At 37.3% G+C, this 20,833-nt stretch overlaps 1 protein-coding gene across 2 annotated transcripts in view; it reads right to left on the bottom strand.

The window, feature by feature from the left end:
• evla (Enah/Vasp-like a) overlaps positions 1-13,479 on the bottom strand; it is a 78,201-nt gene extending 64,722 nt beyond the window's left edge. Inside the window, exons 1-2 of one of the 2 annotated variants that reach the window (XM_015350516.2) lie at positions 13,032-13,479; positions 6,569-6,706 (exon numbers count right to left, since the gene is read on the bottom strand). Coding sequence is in view for 1 of the 2 variants with exons in the window: in XM_015350513.2 (XP_015205999.1) it covers positions 13,032-13,036 (5 nt within the window). In the remaining variant the exon portion in view is untranslated. The remainder of the gene's footprint in view (positions 1-6,568; positions 6,707-13,031) is intronic. The other variant, XM_015350513.2, reaches the window with a different exon arrangement.
• Positions 13,480-20,833: the final 7,354 nt, after the last annotated feature.

Below are 20,833 nucleotides of genomic sequence, written 5' to 3' on the forward strand. Positions count from 1 at the left end.
AAAGCAAAAATACAACACTGGTTGCAAAAACACAAATTTGAAGAATTATCCACAGCTTAAACTTTGTGTTTGTTGTTTCTTATTTCAGTATGGGATTAATCTTTACATATAGCCAATGTTGTTTCTTTATCTTTAGGTAGCCTTGTGATTTCAGTAGCCATAAGGTAACATTTAAAGACACTGACCTACCACGCCATACAGTTTTGTTTTTCTCTGGTGAAAGTGAATAGAGATTGCAACACTTGAGAGCCAAGATAATCAAATCAAAGATGGCCGAAGCCAAATGAGACAGCAGTGAGAAATGTAGGGGGATGGATGGCACTACGGATTTTCTGGACGATCAAATCAACGTGGTAAAGTCAAGATGCCACAGATCTCATATAGAAAATCCAAAAGGAGAAACACCCAAATATTTGACAAATATTTTAAACTTTTGGCACCATTATCCATTGCACACAGAATAACCTGCCACAGCTAATGTGCCTTGCACTGTAAGTTGGCTTCTTCTGCAATTGGATTCCATCTGGCCGATGCTAACTTAGCTTGATAAGCCGCTTTCCTCCAGCGAGGTCATTGAACCAAAAACCTTTCTCATCTCAGGAAAGGAGCTTCTCAAGGGTTTAGCCAACTGAGCTACACAAATGTATAATTAGTACGTTCAGATCATTCAATCAAACCTTTTGAGAAGTCAAAAAAGTTCATAACAGGTGTGGGTAACTGCATTTAAACCTGAGCACTGGGCCCTCTTGACTTATTTGTTTTGATCGAATTTCACTACTTAAAACTGAAAGAGCAAGAATGCAGTTCATTCTGTTACAAGCTCATTTAAATGGGTTGTTTCTTATCCTGAACATCATCAAATGTCTGTTTCACCTCATGGTGATTGCATGTCTGTCTAAGTACGGTATGATTAAAGCATGCATCACGTTGAGGCTACACAAAATTATTTAGCAATGCTTTGGACATTATATCTATTTCATCTGTAAATACGCTATCAGTACTAATAACTGGAGTATTATAAATGTGACAGAATATCAACTGTATTACAACACTAATTTCTTGTATTATTATTTTGAAATATATGTATTGCTGTTAATGCTAAATTCAATTACATTTATAGACTGTTTATAATCCTTTGCAATGGATTCCTAATAGATAACCTGGAATCCTTCCACAATACATCATTCTACACAAATTAATGTGTGTTGCAGAACAAAGTGATGAATTAAATGCTGATGGAACAAATACATTTAAACAAACAGGTTACTATATGAAATATAATCTAATTTATATTTGGTGGTAATGAGGGGTATCTCACCACGGCCTCTCCCCTGCCACCTGCACTGTCACCATCCTGTTTACAAGGAGGGCCTAAATTTGTACTAGGACTTCTGAGAAGTGAAACCAATCTCAGTATGAATAAGGATTTCGTTTTATTTTTAAAATGCACCCCCTCCTGTTATATAAAGAAATCAGCTGCTGACCCACATTTTCTGTCTATACTGCTTGCAGATAAATGAATCACTCAGCATATTCCTATCCATCTTTCTACCTTGGAACTTATGACTCACCATGTAAACAGTTTAAAAGCTAGAGCTGCCATTCTGTATTCAAAGTTTTGATTTACATTACAATATACTCATTTTGAGGTTTATATAGGCTTCATAAACAATACACAGAGAGACAGACATGTCTCACACGGAACACTTTTCAGGGTTATGGAGTGTTTAAAACAGTGAAATATGAAAAACTGGTATGAATATTTACTCTTACCAATTTCTATCATCTAGATAAATAGATGATGTTCATACATACTGTACCTCTTTATACCAATTCATGTAATAAATAGATGTACAGTATATCATATCTACACCTTGCACATTTGTTTATTTCTTGCTCCATATTGTGCATAATTTAAAACTCCCTTCTGGTGTTGTGTGACAGAACAACTTAAGGCACTGCATGTCAAACACATAAGGGAGATACAGAAAAGATTTTTTTGCATTTCAGGCAGTGGTGCATGTTTTAAATGTTCTGGGTCTGGTCAATAAAATTTGTTCTTGTGCTATGTTTGCTTTTTATTCATAGCTTGTGACATAAGAAATGCCAGTGTAAGAAAAAATGTCTGCATTTTAATACTGTAAGTACATTACAGTTGGTTACAGGTTTTAATTAAAGTGTCAGCTTTCCTGGTATTTAATCTAAAACGGTTCATACCTCTGGGGTAGGATATGAATGCAGAGCATGATGACAGTAATAGCCCCTAGACACAGATTCATGGCAGGCACTCAAGTGCTGTAGAAACCCTGAACCCGGAAAAAATTGGGAACCTTCTCCTCAGTGCAGACCGTCAAAGATGAAGAAATTAAATCTTGAATAATTAAAGCAGAAGAAAAAGAGGACTGGACTACTAAGCAAAATTACTTTTCAGGTTTATGATTGTTTTTAAAGCTGTAAGGTGAATCTGAAGTGCATTCATATACTCATATTTTAAAAAAATGCAGTTGTAAGTTGAACTGGAAGTGTTTTCATAATTGTGCTGACACACATCACACTGTAGAAAAACAGTACTATCATTTTTTAAGTTAGTCAGCCTTGTATTAAGGACGTTTTTCCAACGAGACAATATAATTATACAGCTGAAAGTGTGTTAAGAATGAACCCATTATTGCTGCTGTATCTGTACAGTGAATGTATACTTGCACGCATCTGCTTTTAAAGTATCTTCACATTCTAAATCGTCTGTTGTTGACATGCCAAAGAGAAGCTGTGCTGCAGCTACTACTTATATAAAATTAGAAACATTTTGCACTGCTAACAAAAATAGTAGCGCCAGTGTAGGTGGAAATATGCTGGCACAAATCTTTATAGCCTGGAGGACAGCTGTATACATAAAATCCTCAATATGATTCAACACTCTTCCCTCATCATTTTAATCATTATTGCTAAAAAGACTGTGTCCTAATTGTTCATTTATATGCCCATTCATACTTTAATTATAATATATGTACTGTATATATAATTAGGATTATATAAAACACAACTAATCACATAACACTCCCTACACAAAAACAATCTATTTGGTAAAAACTGATAGGAATCTGTATCGACACATTCAAATAGACATCCCAGTGCAGTTGTTTTAGTGAATGCACTCTCACTCATAATGCATTGGCAAAGGACACTGCAGGCTGTCTAAACATCTAGTACTGCCCTGAGAACTATGAAGGACACTGCAGGCTGTCTAAACATCTAGTACTGCCTCGTGGAAGCTCTTTTTATCATTACACAGACCTGCGCAGCACAGGCATCTGGAAACGTACAGTAGCTCAATGCAAAGAACTCACAATCCTGCATCTCACTGGCCTGGAGACCAATCCACTGAATAAGCACTGATCTCTCTTTATCACTGCTGAAAAAGGCGAACAACTTTTTGGACCCTTCTTGTGGAAAAGAAACAGTGCTCATTGGCATCTAAACTAAGAACTCCTTGAAGAGCATGTTTAGGACTTTAATCAAAGGATTTTCATGATGACAGGCTTGATATAGTACTGTGCTTTAGGATTTGGCTATAATAAGTTCAGCAGTTTCTCAAGGTTTAGGTTCTAAAAAGAGCTTTTGTTTTACTATATTAATCTTGTCCTTGTATATTAAGTGTTGCAGATGTTTTTGGAAGCATATCTATGACCTTATAAGGCTAAAATCCTGTAATCATCAAAACAAGTGTAAAATTAGTGAGGTTTCTCTCTCCTTGCAGCAAAGTTACAGCAAAGGGACAGTCCACTATGATATTGAGTGTTTTGTAATTATTTATGTTATAGCTATATAATACACTTTATATGTATGAATACATCATACAGTAGATACATTTTCTTATGTTGTTCTCAGCAGACATGGGGATTGAACATTTGTAAGACTTTTATGCCAGAGAACACCAGGTTATTCTTTAGGGCTGTGACACATTTTGTGGTTACAGGTGTTCTTCTCTTCAGTTAAAGAGATCAGCTGCTCAGCTATTTTGTACATTTTGTCAGAGGTAATTTTGATTATGTTGATGTTATTCTTTTTCAAAGTGAATTTGCTAAAATATTACAGCTTTTATTTAAGATTTCATCTGTTCTCGTTTATATTCATACAGTATGCAGTATATATTATATTCATATTGAATTGCAGTGTAAAACAAAATATTGAACATTTATTTTTGTGAAACATACAACACAGAAACATTTTTTTCCTATTGAGTCTCACTCACTTTGAGCATTATAAAGAGATATACAAGAAGACTTGTAAACAGCAAATTACAACACTAACAATTCAAGTCTCTTATTAATACAAAATGTTTTTTATTGTGTAAATGTAATTCATTTTTGTGAAATAATGTTTTTGTTTTATGAACAGGTTCAACAGAGCATTTGCAAAGCAACTAGTACCGTTTTATTCCACACTGAAAAATAGAAAGAAAATATCATAGTGTTAATCCTTTATATACTGTTTACTTCTTCACACTTCTTTGTAAAGCTATATAAAAGCAGATGATAAACAATACAGCAGAACAGTAGAACAGATTATACCTGCAATGCTGTAAATACAGGATCTTAGAAATTTCTGCAAGAACAAGAGCATAATATAAATAATGTAATAAGTCTAGAGTAAGGATAGAGAAAGAGGTAATAATTATAAAACAAGAAAAGCAACTCAATACGAATATCAGTTCCTGACATTACATTTATAAAAGTTACCAATTCTACACCTCCTGTAGCCAGAGAATACCAAGCACATCATAGTTTTGTTTAGTTCAATGGCATAATAGTAATAAAGTAATAACCAGTGGCAAAAGGTGAAAAAGACAAATATTTATTCACAATAAATTACAAACAACATTCATTACCACTATGTACATGTATTTACAAATCTCTTAATATTAAAGCCCCGTCTTCCACTGATGAAGAAAATAGATCTCACCCTGTAACTGAGTAACAGATACTATAAAGGGGGAGAAAAGGGGGAACCTGTGTCTCATCAAATAAAACACTCAGGACTGAATATCTCATTAAACAGATGCTAAACAAATTGTAACTTATTTTAAATAATGCATCACTAACAAAAGGCAAAATCTTTCTATTCTAGTGAACATCACAAATAGGAAACTCTTATTTCCATAATTATAAGTCAATGTCTTCTTTATTGATCCCCTAAGGCTGACTTAAATATTAAACCACAATTTGTTTTGTTTAGTTTAACAATTACTACAATTGATTGGCCATCCGGATCTTTGGCCATTGTGGCTGCCTCAATGACACAATAAAATAAGGACACAGTTCCACAAATACTCCCCAAAGATGCCCATTGTTTTAACAGAAATTTAAATATCTGGATAACCCCCTACACGTATAACAATAAGAATACACAATATACTTATGAACATCAAACACATCACTTATGCACATTCTTAAATACAGTATTTATGGCCAGATATCTAAAGCCCATATCAAACACATCTGGATATACAGTACACTGTCTAAGGGTGTGCCAACACATGTTAGTCTAAAGCCTGAAAAAAAGTTATATTTCCTCTCATACGTCTTTGTCTTGTTATGAAAATGTAGGGCTCTGTACCCACCTGCTTCACAGTTTCTCCTCAGTATGTGGTACACCATTACAGAGCATTACTGTAACACTCAGCACTGGCAGAAAAGCATACAGTACAAATAATACAGAGGAAGAGGTACACACCTTAATTATAAAAAAAGGATTTTTAGCTATATGGATGAAAGCCAAGCAGAGCCCAAGATGTAAGATTCAGCAAGCAGTGGGACAGTCTATTGTGTTAACTCCTTTTATCAGTGTGAAAGCATACAAAGTAAGATCTTGTTTCTGAGGTTCAAATAATTTCCTAAAACAACATATGTGTATTTACAGTATGAAATAATCGAACATATCAACAAGCAAAAAAAACCCTGTAAATGAATAGTGGCTGGATAACTTGGGATAGTACAAAATATAAACAAACCACAATAAAAAGAAAGTATAAAAGTCCAATGGATACCACTGCAGACATGTAGGATGACCTTAATCTCCTGCATTTCACAGAAGCATCTTTCTCCCCAGCCACACACAGCTGTAATAACTACAATACAGTCTGGCCAGTCTGCCTAATGCCTTCAATTCATCACTATTAAAGCATTAATCTCACTGCACTGTAATAACAGCAATAAAGGGAAACTCTTCACTTTGTGTGTATGTATCAAACTGGCAAGGCTGTAATGCAGGTCACACTCAATCCAAATCAGTAAATGGCAAATAAAAGTCCTAAGTGTGTTAGATCAATAGGAAAAAAACAATCATATTTATTCAGAACCATGGAATACATTAATTTAGCATGTTAGAAGAGTTTACACAAGAACTAAGCTAGCATTAAAGACAAACTTTATCAAACTGATTCTACTGACAGAACCTGCCCCTCAACACTGAAGTATTTATCATGATATGCTGAATTCATTACACTCTCCATCTCCTATGAGAGGTTTTATTTTAAATATAAATTAGGTGGTTTTGTGGTTGCACTTACTTAATGTAAAATGACTCCCATTTCTATCTGCAAAGTGCACCCGTGCGTTTCATCAGTAGCTCATGCCCAGTGGCACAGAGACTCAAGCTGAGACCACTGCCACTCAGTCCCAGCTCTGAGAGGCTGGCCAGAACACAGCTGTGGAAGCAACAGAGAAGGAGAGCTCAGAGCTGGGAAGTGCTTGGACCAATGTGCCATGACTGATAACTACTGTTTCAGAGGTATTAAGATATAAAGGTTTGGTTTTGAACAATAACTGCAACTTACCTTTTGAAACCAAATAATCTGATCAAGCAAACCCATGGTTTTCTCGGGATTTAACAGAGCAGATTCACAAAGGAAAGAGGAACTCAGATAAACGGGACTAGGTGGACTAGAGCTGTAATTGCAAAGGGATAGTCTACACTATTTCACAGCAAAGCATCAGCAGGACTTCATAACAGCAATTTCATAACAGTGAGGAATCCCCCACAGGTTTCCTGAATCCCCTGTATTTAGGAAAATCCCCAGATAACAGCATGTAGGCTCTTAACCAAAATGCTAGGACTCCTACTGCTGTAAAACAGATTCGCCAGTCCCATTCCTATCAGAAAATAGGTAGATACTGTTAATTGTTAACTGTTAACGCATTCTATATTTCCAATTGCTTATCCACTAATACATGACAGGATATTTTACACACAAAAGTATTCCTGTATATGTTACTTACTTATTCCACTCTGGTCTTTGATATTTTATGCATCCAGACTTGAATCAAGGATATAGATTACTTTGTTAAAAGAGTACACAGACTCCCATAGCTTTCACGAAAGGCAGATCAAAATTTCTAAAAGTCAGAATTTGCATGGAGCAGTGGTGTTGCTGTCTACACTAAGGAAATATATGTTTCTTTAAACACTACACCCCAAGAATGGGGGCTTGCCATTAAGAATCTTGCAATGGCCTACTGAAAACCAGGAAGACAAATTCTAACACAAAACAAGAAAGGGAAAGCACTTATGCCCCTATTGCAAACTGCAATAAGTTAGTCCCACAACCTCTTGCTATTGACAACTACACTAATGCAGAACCATATGCAGATGCAGATATTTGGAAGGGTGTAACATTAGTTATACATCTATAATACCTTAATTTTGTTGTAAGGTGTACTTACTGTAATTGTTCAGCTGTTAATCTAGCTATAGTAAGTAATCTCTGCTCTCTTTATATCATTACAAACCCTGAACTATTGACAAGTGTTTTGTACATTAATTAACTGATCCACACCTTTAAAATAGCTAATCTTTTTTGTTCAGTGGAGCCTTCAGAACAAATATGGTAAAAGAATTGGTTTTATCTTACCAGGACTTCCTTAGGACGTGGGAGAATAATAAAGTCTGATTTGAGCTGGTTGGAGCCAAGCCAAATATTTTACCAAGACTGCCAGTTTGAATTATAAGCTCATCCTTCCTAAACTACAGTATATTGCCTGTGGAACCTGAAGCATTGGATGAAACCTGGCAATTACATAAGGAAGCAGGAAAAATGTGGAATCTGGGAGTTTTGCATTCGTTTGTTAAAAGTACTGTATTATTTTTTTCTATTGCTTCCACAGATTCAAAAATGTAATCTAATCTACAGTACAGTACATAAAGACTTGACTGAAGGGGGAGAAAAAAGTTATATCTGTTCACTAGAAACCTGTTTGGAATGTTCACTGTTCTGCTTGTTCTGTTTTTACTGTTACTGACCGACTCCTTTAACATTTCATTTGTGTTCTGTTTCCATCAAAATATTCTATAAATCATCTTTTATAAGTTTACATTTTAGGCAACGTACAATAACCCAAGTAAGCATGTTTTCCTGTGGGAACCCAGACAAACGTTTTCAGTTCTAATTATTGCATGGGGACATTCCATATCCCCAGCTGAACACTATTTTTGTGGAAGTTAAATAAAGTTTTTCAATTTGGCTTCCCAAATGCCCCTTGACTTCATATGACCTACTCAGATACCATTTAGACTCTGGTGCACCTTAAATTTTGAACAGGTCACTGCAGTTAAAAGAGATTTGAACAGCGATTAAACTTTAATTGTTCAACTGGCAACTGAGCAACAATTCTACGTTCAAGCAAGTAGCTGCATCAGCATGTGTAGGCTGCAAAGAAACAGGTAAAGGTTTATTTCCTGTTGAAAGCAAAATGGTTTGGCTGTGGATCCTTCTTCAGGTGTGGCTCCATAGCCGAAATGTTGTGTCTCTTTCCTTTTCCTTTCAGCATGGAATAAATCTTTACATGTTCCTTTGCAACTCTATAAGTTTCAGTTCTATTCCCCAGGTGCTGAAGGATTTAATATGAATACTTCCTTACTGACAGTTTTGTGAGTTTTGTCTATAGCCATGCAACAGTGTGCATCAGTTGTCACCTAAGTACCTTTCATTTCCATTAGTCAACATAAAGAATAAATCAGAGGTTTTTAGTAAAAAATGTTTTCGATAGGATAGAAATAAGCATGAGTAAGAACTAACTTAATGGCAGCAGATAAAAACTTTAGAATTTTAACAATTAGCACAAAGATCATTTGCACTTCAGAAATAAAAAATCTTATTTTCCAGTCCTCTGTAAAATGTTTTTTAAATGCTTTGTTGAAGAAATGTCCTTTTACCGTATGGTTAACTCACAACTGAGGATGGTTTACACAGCTAGGGAGGGATGCACATCTATTTATACTTGTGGTAAAAAATCAAATAGCTCTTTTGCTTGCTCTGTTCCATTTAGAGGTGGTTGAGCCTTTCATAACATGATAGTAAGCCAATAATACTTATCAATCGTGAAAAGGAGTCAAAGCAATTACTAACATTTTTTTTCAGAAATATAATCCAGTTTAAAAGCTTCCATTTTTTAGTTACCAAAACAGCCTTTTAATATATTTTGTACAAGAATTCAGCAGCAGAGACAAAAATAAAAGAAACCATAAAAATGTGTAAAATGAAAGGATAAGAAAAAGCTCACTTAATCAATGATCATCAGTCCTGTGGGTAACCGATTTTTTTCTTTAGAGATGAAGGTGATGGGAACTTCCTGGAGAGTTTTCATGCTAAAAAGGCATCCATCTAATCATTCCTAATACATTTATTCCATTTTACAAAAAACAACATAGGCTGATTTTACTGTAGCTCTTTGAGCTATGGTACAGATGTATTTACGTTTCCAAAACTACAATGTCCTTGTTGTTCCAGAAGCCCTTCTTAAATGTTTCCATTGAGACAGAGTCTCCCAAGTCAGAAATGTTCAAAGTCCCATTCTTAGAACTACCGGTAACAGATAACCTTTTACTTATCTCAAACAACAGGCTGTCTAGGCCCATTAAGAGTCATTAGAGGTCAGCCAAGAACCTACAGTAGTAATATGTTGTAACTATCCTTATAAAGCAGGTAGCAAGAAAAACAAACAGATTTTTTTAGATGAGGCACTATTTTGCACATCATCAACAATTCTTGTAGTAATGTCCAGCATGTAGTAATGTGTGGTTACAATATGGTAGTATGACTTAGCAAATGCAAAACATCAATGTAAAATATTAATAACACACTCAAGTCACTAGTGACTAAACTGAAACTATTTTCAGTCGATTATTGCTAAAGACCGTTCTTCACATGTGTAAGCGGTGTTTCCTCTGCAGACACTTCCTTAAGATTTGAAGAATCTCAGGGAAATACAAAACTGGACAAGCAGGCATGTCTAGACTACAAACTGACCCTCATCCCCTGCTCTAGTCCTAATAGCAATCAGTAATTGCAGCATAAGCTTAATGCAAATATACTGTGCACAAGTCCCCTTTAAATGTTTCGGGATGTAAAACGATATCGCTTTCCTCTTGGCAGGAAAAAATACCATGTGTTTTCAAACCACTGTAAAATTATTTGGTATGCAGAAGCTAGTTTTCCTTTTGTATAGCCAAAAGTGGCCATAAACCTGATTCTAATTTTACAGTATGCAATATGTTCCTAAACTTAAGAAAGACAATTGTTTTGTTTTGCAAATAGACTGTCCTGCTACCACAGTCATTTAGCCTCAACTTTGCAAATTAAAGGTGAGTACTGTAGACAGACATACATTGAATTTGAGGTTGAAAATAGAATTGTGTGTCCTGCCATATAGACTGTAACATTAAGCAAAGAAACCAGTGAGCATTCCAGTGATAGACTGAATATGGCATCACATCACTGACATTTGAAAATGTCATTTTGATGTAGCTCTTTTTAAACAGCCTAGTCAATACATTAAGGAAAATCTCATGAGAATGTTATATAAAGCTCATTACACGGTGTAAGCTTAAATCTTTCTAGAAATGCACATATAATTATAAAATGGTAATTGAGACATCTTATATATTAAAAGATACAGAATCAAGCAAAGTGATTTCGGTATTGAAGTTAAATACCTTGGTAACATTGTGGCACACAGGCTGAGAGAGATTGTTAAAGGGGAACTGCAATGCTATTTTTATGTTTCGGGGTTAGAAAGAATGTGCATTGATGAGTGCATTTTAAATCACAATGAAAGTAAAATGTACACATTTTACATAACAAATGTCCAATTTACATAAAAATTTGACCAAATGTCCAGGTATGCACAGTGCCATATTCTGCAATTCAAAACGAGGCAACAAAATGTCCGGTGACGTGAAGTGGCTGTAAACAAGCAGGCTTGTGAATACATCTCTTTTAATACAATAGAAATATTGCACTCAACTTTAAGATGGTGTTGCCAACAAATACTACTTACTTGTTAACTCTACATTCAGATCACTTGGGAACATTCCTGCGGGGAAATGTCTGCTAAACAGCCTGTATTTTTTCGCTTGTACATCACATTACATTAGTCACTACAGTGACTAGTGAGCAGGAAGGGCCACTTCACACTGCAATTTGCAAGAACTCTTGCTCTCGTCCGTAGTGGGAGTAGGGCTTTGCAACAACAGTGGAGATCATGCAGTACTTTCACAAAGTTCACAGTTTTGTGCTTAATTTGGAATTGTAACATTTTGCAATACAGTCAAATTATTTATTTTGTTACTGAAAATTAGTAACATGTCTGAGAAATTGGGACTACAGTTCCCCTTTAAAACACTATAATGTACATTTTAGAACACAATGGTACACCAATAGACTCTGAGCTTTAATGAAAAAAGACCCTTGATCGGAATCATACTCTTAGATATAAAACACAACAGTTAGGAACTGACAATATATGTAGCTGTACTGTACTAAGTGGTTAATGACATTTCTAAAACCCAAAAATAATTAAAGAAGGTATAACTAGTAAAATTGTACTTAACTGAACGGGGAAGTCCCGATTCTTCCACTTTAAACTCACTTCTTATTCGTAAAGTTAAAATTCGCATCGTTTATTATTTGCTATTTTTATCTTCAGCTGACATTATGGCTTTACCCCCAGGAGCCAGGAAAGTGTGTCATCGGAGGCAGCCGGGGACAGTGAAGGGGAGAAAGAGCCGTGCTGACGCGGCCTCGCGGGTGGAGGTGGTGTGCCTCACACAACCCTTCAATCTCCAGGAGTCTCAAAAAACCTTCAGCACAGAGCCGCCAGCGCCTGAGCTCTCTTGTTCATTATACATGGCCATATCTTAAAAACGCACTGACACGGCTAGTGAAGCAGTAAATCTCCATTTCTGAATTTAAAGTTTCTGTTTAGTAAATTCGGTAAAAGTGACAGTCATCATAATCTGACAAAAGGGCACGTCGTTTACAAAATACTTTTCTTGCAGTAAAAGACAAACTGCAGTTCACATGCATTTTTATCGTTATTTCATTACTAGTGCTATCCTAAAGTGAAGCATGAGATGGTTTCAGAATCGAATCGTCTGTAAAAGATCATTTTTATTTTTTGAGAGCACTTGATTCATGCTTTACGGGCTTAGAAATAAATGTGTAGTCTCGTTTCCATGACAACACAGTCCGTCTCTTCCCAGCAGACCACTCGCTCAATGACACCACAAAACGCCTCTCGTGTTTTTATTTGTTCCGATTCCAATAGCACAGCACTCTTCGCAGGAGAGGAGAAGCGACAATGTGCTTCAGCACAGAGTATGAGAGGTCTAAACTGAAACGTTTACGCTAGCGTTCAAAACATAGAATGCTAATTTTCCCCAATGGTAACTGAAAAATATATTATTCAATTGACAATAATATCCCATTTTGTAGTAGCCCCACCCTCGAATTTGTACCTTACACAAAACGAGTCATCTTAACATATTTTGCTGAACCCCCTAACCTCTGTTCAAAACCACCACCTTGACTGACACGCAGCAATGAGCCACTCTGTGGTCAAATCAAAAACCGGTCACAGTTTGTTTAATCGTTTCTCATAGACGGTAAATGAAACTCCTGAAAATAATCAACTCTTCTGAAAGATTAAAGTAGAACATTTCATTCGCCGATTAATCATGTCTCGCTTACCCCTTACCTCATTTTCGTCTTTCCTTTCGAAAGAAGGAGTAAGCGCTATGCAGTCTCTTTTATTCTCTCAATCTCCGAAGGGCAGGCTCGAAGTAAACAAGGTTGACACTGACAGTTAATAGATTTATGTATTACTGTAATAACACGAGTATGGATACTATTAAGTATAATTAAGTCTGTCAGGGAATGCAGTGTTGTCAATCTTGCGGATGCTGTTGAGCATAAAATCGCTACATACGAGGATCCCAATATTTTTCTCGATTTGCTCTTTAACCCGTTTGCATTCCACTTTCTCTCTCGCTGCTTCCGAGTCTTCTTAATTCCATGATCGAGAGATGCTATCCGTCGCCTTTCTGAAAACGCAGATATCTGCAGTTGACAGTTGCCCGAGAGTTGCCATCTTCCACCTTCCTCTCCTCCCCACAGTGTTAAAGAGACGGGTACTAATTTTACACAAAGCCAGGGGAGCTCTGCTGCCCACTGCTGACACTCAGGCACTTCGTTCTCTAAGCCCTGGTGAAAAAATAACACCAGTGAAGCCACGCTTCTTACATTGCTCTGCTGGGGCCTCTCTGTTGTGCTATTTAAAAGCTCCGACCGTGAGCTGAGATTGTCTTAAATTGTATCTGTGTTACGAATAACGTCTCCTGATTCCTTACCACCCTTAGACAAAAATGATAAATCTTGTCTAAATAAAGTGAAAGACAAAAAAAACTCCTGCAAATAAGTGAAATTAAATAAAATAAAAAGGGGGGTTAAAATGTCATAACCTCGTCATATTCAGATGAAAACTTGAATGTCAGCTCTAGTTTTATTATGTAAGCTTTTACTTTTTATTCGCTCGTGTTTTCCATCTGAATCCAAATCAAATCATATTTTTAGCCATATAGCAGTGATGACTGTAATACTAACCCACAAATGTCACCAGAAAATGCTCATTTTAGATGCATTTCAGCAGCAGGTTAGGGTTAGAACTAGGGTTAGGGTTAGGGTTTCAGCAAGAACTAACCAGTTCCTGATGCATTTCCCGTGCTTTAGAATGCATTTGGAAAGCAGGGAAAGTGTTGTTTTGTTGTTACCTAGAGAATGAAATTTGGGCGGATTTTGAAATTTTTGCTAAGCCGCGCGCCTGTCGCTCAAAAATGGTCAAAAATCGAAGGGTTGAAACCACACTTTCTATGTTGGGAAATTCGCTCGTGTTTTCCATCTGAATCCAAATCAAATCATATTTTTAGCCATATAGCAGTGATGACTGTAATACTAACCCACAAATGTCACCAGAAAATGCTCATTTTAGATGCATTTCAGCAGCAGGTTAGGGTTAGAACTAGGGTTAGGGTTAGGGTTTCAGCAAGAACTAACCAGTTCCTGATGCATTTCCCGTGCTTTAGAATGCATTTGGAAAGCAGGGAAAGTGTTGTTTTGTTGTTACCTAGAGAATGAAATTTTTGCCGATTTTGAAATTTTTGCTAAGCCGCGCGCCTGTCGCTCAAAAATGGTCAAAAATCGAAAGGTTGAAACCACACTTTCTATGTTGGGAAATTCGCTCGTGTTTTCCATCTGAATCCAAATCAAATCATATTTTTAGCCATATAGCAGTGATGACTGTAATACTAACCCACAAATGTCACCAGAAAATGCTCATTTTAGATGCATTTCAGCAGCAGGTTAGGGTTAGAACTAGGGTTAGGGTTAGGGTTTCAGCAAGAACTAACCAGTTCCTGATGCATTTCCCGTGCTTTAGAATGCATTTGGAAAGCAGGGAAAGTGTTGTTTTGTTGTTACCTAGAGAATGAAATTTGGGCGGATTTTGCAATTTTTGCTAAGCCGCGCGCCTGTCGCTCAAAAATGGTCAAAAATCGAAAGGTTGAAACCACACTTTCTATGTTGGGAAATTCGCTCGTGTTTTCCATCTGAATCCAAATCAAATCATATTTTTAGCCATATAGCAGTGATGACTGTAATACTAACCCACAAATGTCACCAGAAAATGCTCATTTTAGATGCATTTCAGCAGCAGGTTAGGGTTAGAACTAGGGTTAGGGTTAGGGTTTCAGCAAGAACTAACCAGTTCCTGATGCATTTCCCGTGCTTTAGAATGCATTTGGAAAGCAGGGAAAGTGTTGTTTTGTTGTTACCTAGAGAATGAAATTTGGGCGGATTTTGAAATTTTTGCTAAGCCGCGCGCCTGTCGCTCAAAAATGGTCAAAAATCGAAGGGTTGAAACCACACTTTCTATGTTGGGAAATTCGCTCGTGTTTTCCATCTGAATCCAAATCAAATCATATTTTTAGCCATATAGCAGTGATGACTGTAATACTAACCCACAAATGTCACCAGAAAATGCTCATTTTAGATGCATTTCAGCAGCAGGTTAGGGTTAGAACTAGGGTTAGGGTTAGGGTTTCAGCAAGAACTAACCAGTTCCTGATGCATTTCCCGTGCTTTAGAATGCATTTGGAAAGCAGGGAAAGTGTTGTTTTGTTGTTACCTAGAGAATGAAATTTTTGCCGATTTTGAAATTTTTGCTAAGCCGCGCGCCTGTCGCTCAAAAATGGTCAAAAATCGAAAGGTTGAAACCACACTTTCTATGTTGGGAAATTCGCTCGTGTTTTCCATCTGAATCCAAATCAAATCATATTTTTAGCCATATAGCAGTGATGACTGTAATACTAACCCACAAATGTCACCAGAAAATGCTCATTTTAGATGCATTTCAGCAGCAGGTTAGGGTTAGAACTAGGCTTAGGGTTAGGGTTTCAGCAAGAACTAACCAGTTCCTGATGCATTTCCCGTGGTTTAGAATGCATTTGGAAAGCAGGGAAAGTGTTGTTTTGTTGTTACCTAGAGAATGAAATTTGGGCGGATTTTGAAATTTTTGCTAAGCCGCGCGCCTGTCGCTCAAAAATGGTCAAAAATCGAAGGGTTGAAACCACACTTTCTATGTTGGGAAATTCGCTCGTGTTTTCCATCTGAATCCAAATCAAATCATATTTTTAGCCATATAGCAGTGATGACTGTAATACTAACCCACAAATGTCACCAGAAAATGCTCATTTTAGATGCATTTCAGCAGCAGGTTAGGGTTAGAACTAGGGTTAGGGTTAGGGTGTCAGCAAGAACTAACCAGTTCCTGATGCATTTCCCGTGCTTTAGAATGCATTTGGAAAGCAGGGAAAGTGTTGTTTTGTTGTTACCTAGAGAATGAAATTTTTGCCGATTTTGAAATTTTTGCTAAGCCGCGCGCCTGTCGCTCAAAAATGGTCAAAAATCGAAGGGTTGAAACCACACTTTCTATGTTGGGAAATTCGCTCGTGTTTTCCATCTGAATCCAAATAAAATCATATTTTTAGCCATATAGCAGTGATGACTGTAATACTAACCCACAAATGTCACCAGAAAATGCTCATTTTAGATGCATTTCAGCAGCAGGTTAGGGTTAGAACTAGGGTTAGGGTTAGGGTGTCAGCAAGAACTAACCAGTTCCTGATGCATTTCCCGTGCTTTAGAATGCATTTGGAAAGCAGGGAAAGTGTTGTTTTGTTGTTACCTAGAGAATGAAATTTTTGCCGATTTTGAAATTTTTGCTAAGCCGCGCGCCTGTCGCTCAAAAATGGTCAAAAATCGAAGGGTTGAAACCACACTTTCTATGTTGGGAAATTCGCTCGTGTTTTCCATCTGAATCCAAATAAAATCATATTTTTAGCCATATAGCAGTGATGACTGTAATACTAACCCACAAATGTCACCAGAAAATGCTCATTTTAGATGCATTTCAGCAGCAGGTTAGGGTTAGAACTAGGGTTAGGGTTAGGGTTTCAGCAAGAACTAACCAGTTCCTGATGCATTTCCCGTGCTTTAGAATGCATTTGGAAAGCAGGGAAAGTGTTGTTTTGTTGTTACCTAGAGAATGAAATTTGGGCGGATTTTGCAATTTTTGCTAAGCCGCGCGCCTGTCGCTCAAAAATGGTCAAAAATAGAAAGGTTGAAACCACACTTTCTATGTTGGGAAATTCGCTCGTGTTTTCCATCTGAATCCAAATCAAATCATATTTTTAGCCATATAGCAGTGATGACTGTAATACTAACCCACAAATGTCACCAGAAAATGCTCATTTTAGATGCATTTCAGCAGCAGGTTAGGGTTAGAACTAGGGTTAGGGTTAGGGTTTCAGCAAGAACTAACCAGTTCCTGATGCATTTCCCGTGCTTTAGAATGCATTTGGAAAGCAGGGAAAGTGTTGTTTTGTTGTTACCTAGAGAATGAAATTTTTGCCGATTTTGAAATTTTTGCTAAGCCGCGCGCCTGTCGCTCAAAAATGGTCAAAAATCGAAAGGTTGAAACCACACTTTCTATGTTGGGAAATTCGCTTGTGTTTTCCATCTGAATCCAAATCAAATCATATTTTTAGCCATATAGCAGTGATGACTGTAATACTAACCCACAAATGTCACCAGAAAATGCTCATTTTAGATGCATTTCAGCAGCAGTTTAGGGTTAGAACTAGGGTTAGGGTTAGGGTTTCAGCAAGAACTAACCAGTTCCTGATGCATTTCCCGTGGTTTAGAATGCATTTGGAAAGCAGGGAAAGTGTTGTTTTGTTGTTACCTAGAGAATGAAATTTGGGCGGATTTTGAAATTTTTGCTAAGCTGCGCGCCTGTCGCTCAAAAATGGTCAAAAATCGAAGGGTTGAAACCACACTTTCTATGTTGGGAAATTCGCTCGTGTTTTCCATCTGAATCCAAATCAAATCATATTTTTAGCCATATAGCAGTGATGACTGTAATACTAACCCACAAATGTCACCAGAAAATGCTCATTTTAGATGCATTTCAGCAGCAGGTTAGGGTTAGAACTAGGGTTAGGGTTAGGGTGTCAGCAAGAACTAACCAGTTCCTGATGCATTTCCCGTGCTTTAGAATGCATTTGGAAAGCAGGGAAAGTGTTGTTTTGTTGTTACCTAGAGAATGAAATTTGGGCGGATTTTGCAATTTTTGCTAAGCCGCGCGCCTGTCGCTCAAAAATGGTCAAAAATCGAAAGGTTGAAACCACACTTTCTATGTTGGGAAATTCGCTCGTGTTTTCCATCTGAATCCAAATCAAATCATATTTTTAGCCATATAGCAGTGATGACTGTAATACTAACCCACAAATGTCACCAGAAAATGCTCATTTTAGATGCATTTCAGCAGCAGGTTAGGGTTAGAACTAGGGTTAGGGTTAGGGTTTCAGCAAGAACTAACCAGTTCCTGATGCATTTCCCGTGCTTTAGAATGCATTTGGAAAGCAGGGAAAGTGTTGTTTTGTTGTTACCTAGAGAATGAAATTTGGGCGGATTTTGCAATTTTTGCTAAGCCGCGCGCCTGTCGCTCAAAAATGGTCAAAAATCGAAAGGTTGAAACCACACTTTCTATGTTGGGAAATTCGCTCGTGTTTTCCATCTGAATCCAAATCAAATCATATTTTTAGCCATATAGCAGTGATGACTGTAATACTAACCCACAAATGTCACCAGAAAATGCTCATTTTAGATGCATTTCAGCAGCAGGTTAGGGTTAGAACTAGGGTTAGGGTTAGGGTTTCAGCAAGAACTAACCAGTTCCTGATGCATTTCCCGTGCTTTAGAATGCATTTGGAAAGCAGGGAAAGTGTTGTTTTGTTGTTACCTAGAGAATGAAATTTTTGCCGATTTTGAAATTTTTGCTAAGCCGCGCGCCTGTCGCTCAAAAATGGTCAAAAATCGAAAGGTTGAAACCACACTTTCTATGTTGGGAAATTCGCTTGTGTTTTCCATCTGAATCCAAATCAAATCATATTTTTAGCCATATAGCAGTGATGACTGTAATACTAACCCACAAATGTCACCAGAAAATGCTCATTTTAGATGCATTTCAGCAGCAGTTTAGGGTTAGAACTAGGGTTAGGGTTAGGGTTTCAGCAAGAACTAACCAGTTCCTGATGCATTTCCCGTGGTTTAGAATGCATTTGGAAAGCAGGGAAAGTGTTGTTTTGTTGTTACCTAGAGAATGAAATTTGGGCGGATTTTGAAATTTTTGCTAAGCTGCGCGCCTGTCGCTCAAAAATGGTCAAAAATCGAAGGGTTGAAACCACACTTTCTATGTTGGGAAATTCGCTCGTGTTTTCCATCTGAATCCAAATCAAATCATATTTTTAGCCATATAGCAGTGATGACTGTAATACTAACCCACAAATGTCACCAGAAAATGCTCATTTTAGATGCATTTCAGCAGCAGGTTAGGGTTAGAACTAGGGTTAGGGTTAGGGTGTCAGCAAGAACTAACCAGTTCCTGATGCATTTCCCGTGCTTTAGAATGCATTTGGAAAGCAGGGAAAGTGTTGTTTTGTTGTTACCTAGAGAATGAAATTTGGGCGGATTTTGCAATTTTTGCTAAGCCGCGCGCCTGTCGCTCAAAAATGGTCAAAAATCGAAAGGTTGAAACCACACTTTCTATGTTGGGAAATTCGCTCGTGTTTTCCATCTGAATCCAAATCAAATCATATTTTTAGCCATATAGCAGTGATGACTGTAATACTAACCCACAAATGTCACCAGAAAATGCTCATTTTAGATGCATTTCAGCAGCAGGTTAGGGTTAGAACTAGGGTTAGGGTTAGGGTTTCAGCAAGAACTAACCAGTTCCTGATGCATTTCCCGTGCTTTAGAATGCATTTGGAAAGCAGGGAAAGTGTTGTTTTGTTGTTACCTAGAGAATGAAATTTGGGCGGATTTTGCAATTTTTGCTAAGCCGCGCGCCTGTCGCTCAAAAATGGTCAAAAATCGAAAGGTTGAAACCACACTTTCTATGTTGGGAAATTCGCTCGTGTTTTCCATCTGAATCCAAATCAAATCATATTTTTAGCCATATAGCAGTGATGACTGTAATACTAACCCACAAATGTCACCAGAAAATGCTCATTTTAGATGCATTTCAGCAGCAGGTTAGGGTTAGAACTAGGGTTAGGGTTAGGGTTTCAGCAAGAACTAACCAGTTCCTGATGCATTTCCCGTGCTTTAGAATGCATTTGGAAAGCAGGGAAAGTGTTGTTTTGTTGTTACCTAGAGAATGAAATTTGGGCGGATTTTGCAATTTTTGCTAAGCCGCGCGCCTGTCGCTCAAAAATGGTCAAAAATCGAAAGGTTGAAACCACACTTTCTATGTTGGGAAATTCGCTCGTGTTTTCCATCTGAATCCAAATCAAATCATATTTTTAGCCATATAGCAGTGATGACTGTAATACTAACCCACAAATGTCACCAGAAAATGCTCATTTTAGATGCATTTCAGCAGCAGGTTAGGGTTAGAACTAGGGTTAGGGTTAGGGTTTCAGCAAGAACTAACCAGTTCCTGATGCATTTCCCGTGCTTTAGAATGCATTTGGAAAGCAGGGAAAGTGTTGTTTTGTTGTTACCTAGAGAATGAAATTTGGGCGGATTTTGCAATTTTTGCTAAGCCGCGCGCCTGTCGCTCAAAAATGGTCAAAAATCGAAAGGTTGAAACCACACTTTCTATGTTGGGAAATTCGCTCGTGTTTTCCATCTGAATCCAAATCAAATCATATTTTTAGCCATATAGCAGTGATGACTGTAATACTAACCCACAAATGTCACCAGAAAATGCTCATTTTAGATGCATTTCAGCAGCAGGTTAGGGTTAGAACTAGGGTTAGGGTTAGGGTTTCAGCAAGAACTAACCAGTTCCTGATGCATTTCCCGTGCTTTAGAATGCATTTGGAAAGCAGGGAAAGTGTTGTTTTGTTGTTACCTAGAGAATGAAATTTGGGCGGA

The sequence above is a fragment of the Lepisosteus oculatus genome, chromosome 8, assembly GCF_040954835.1.
Source record: "Lepisosteus oculatus isolate fLepOcu1 chromosome 8, fLepOcu1.hap2, whole genome shotgun sequence".
Lineage (NCBI taxonomy): Eukaryota > Metazoa > Chordata > Actinopteri > Semionotiformes > Lepisosteidae > Lepisosteus > Lepisosteus oculatus.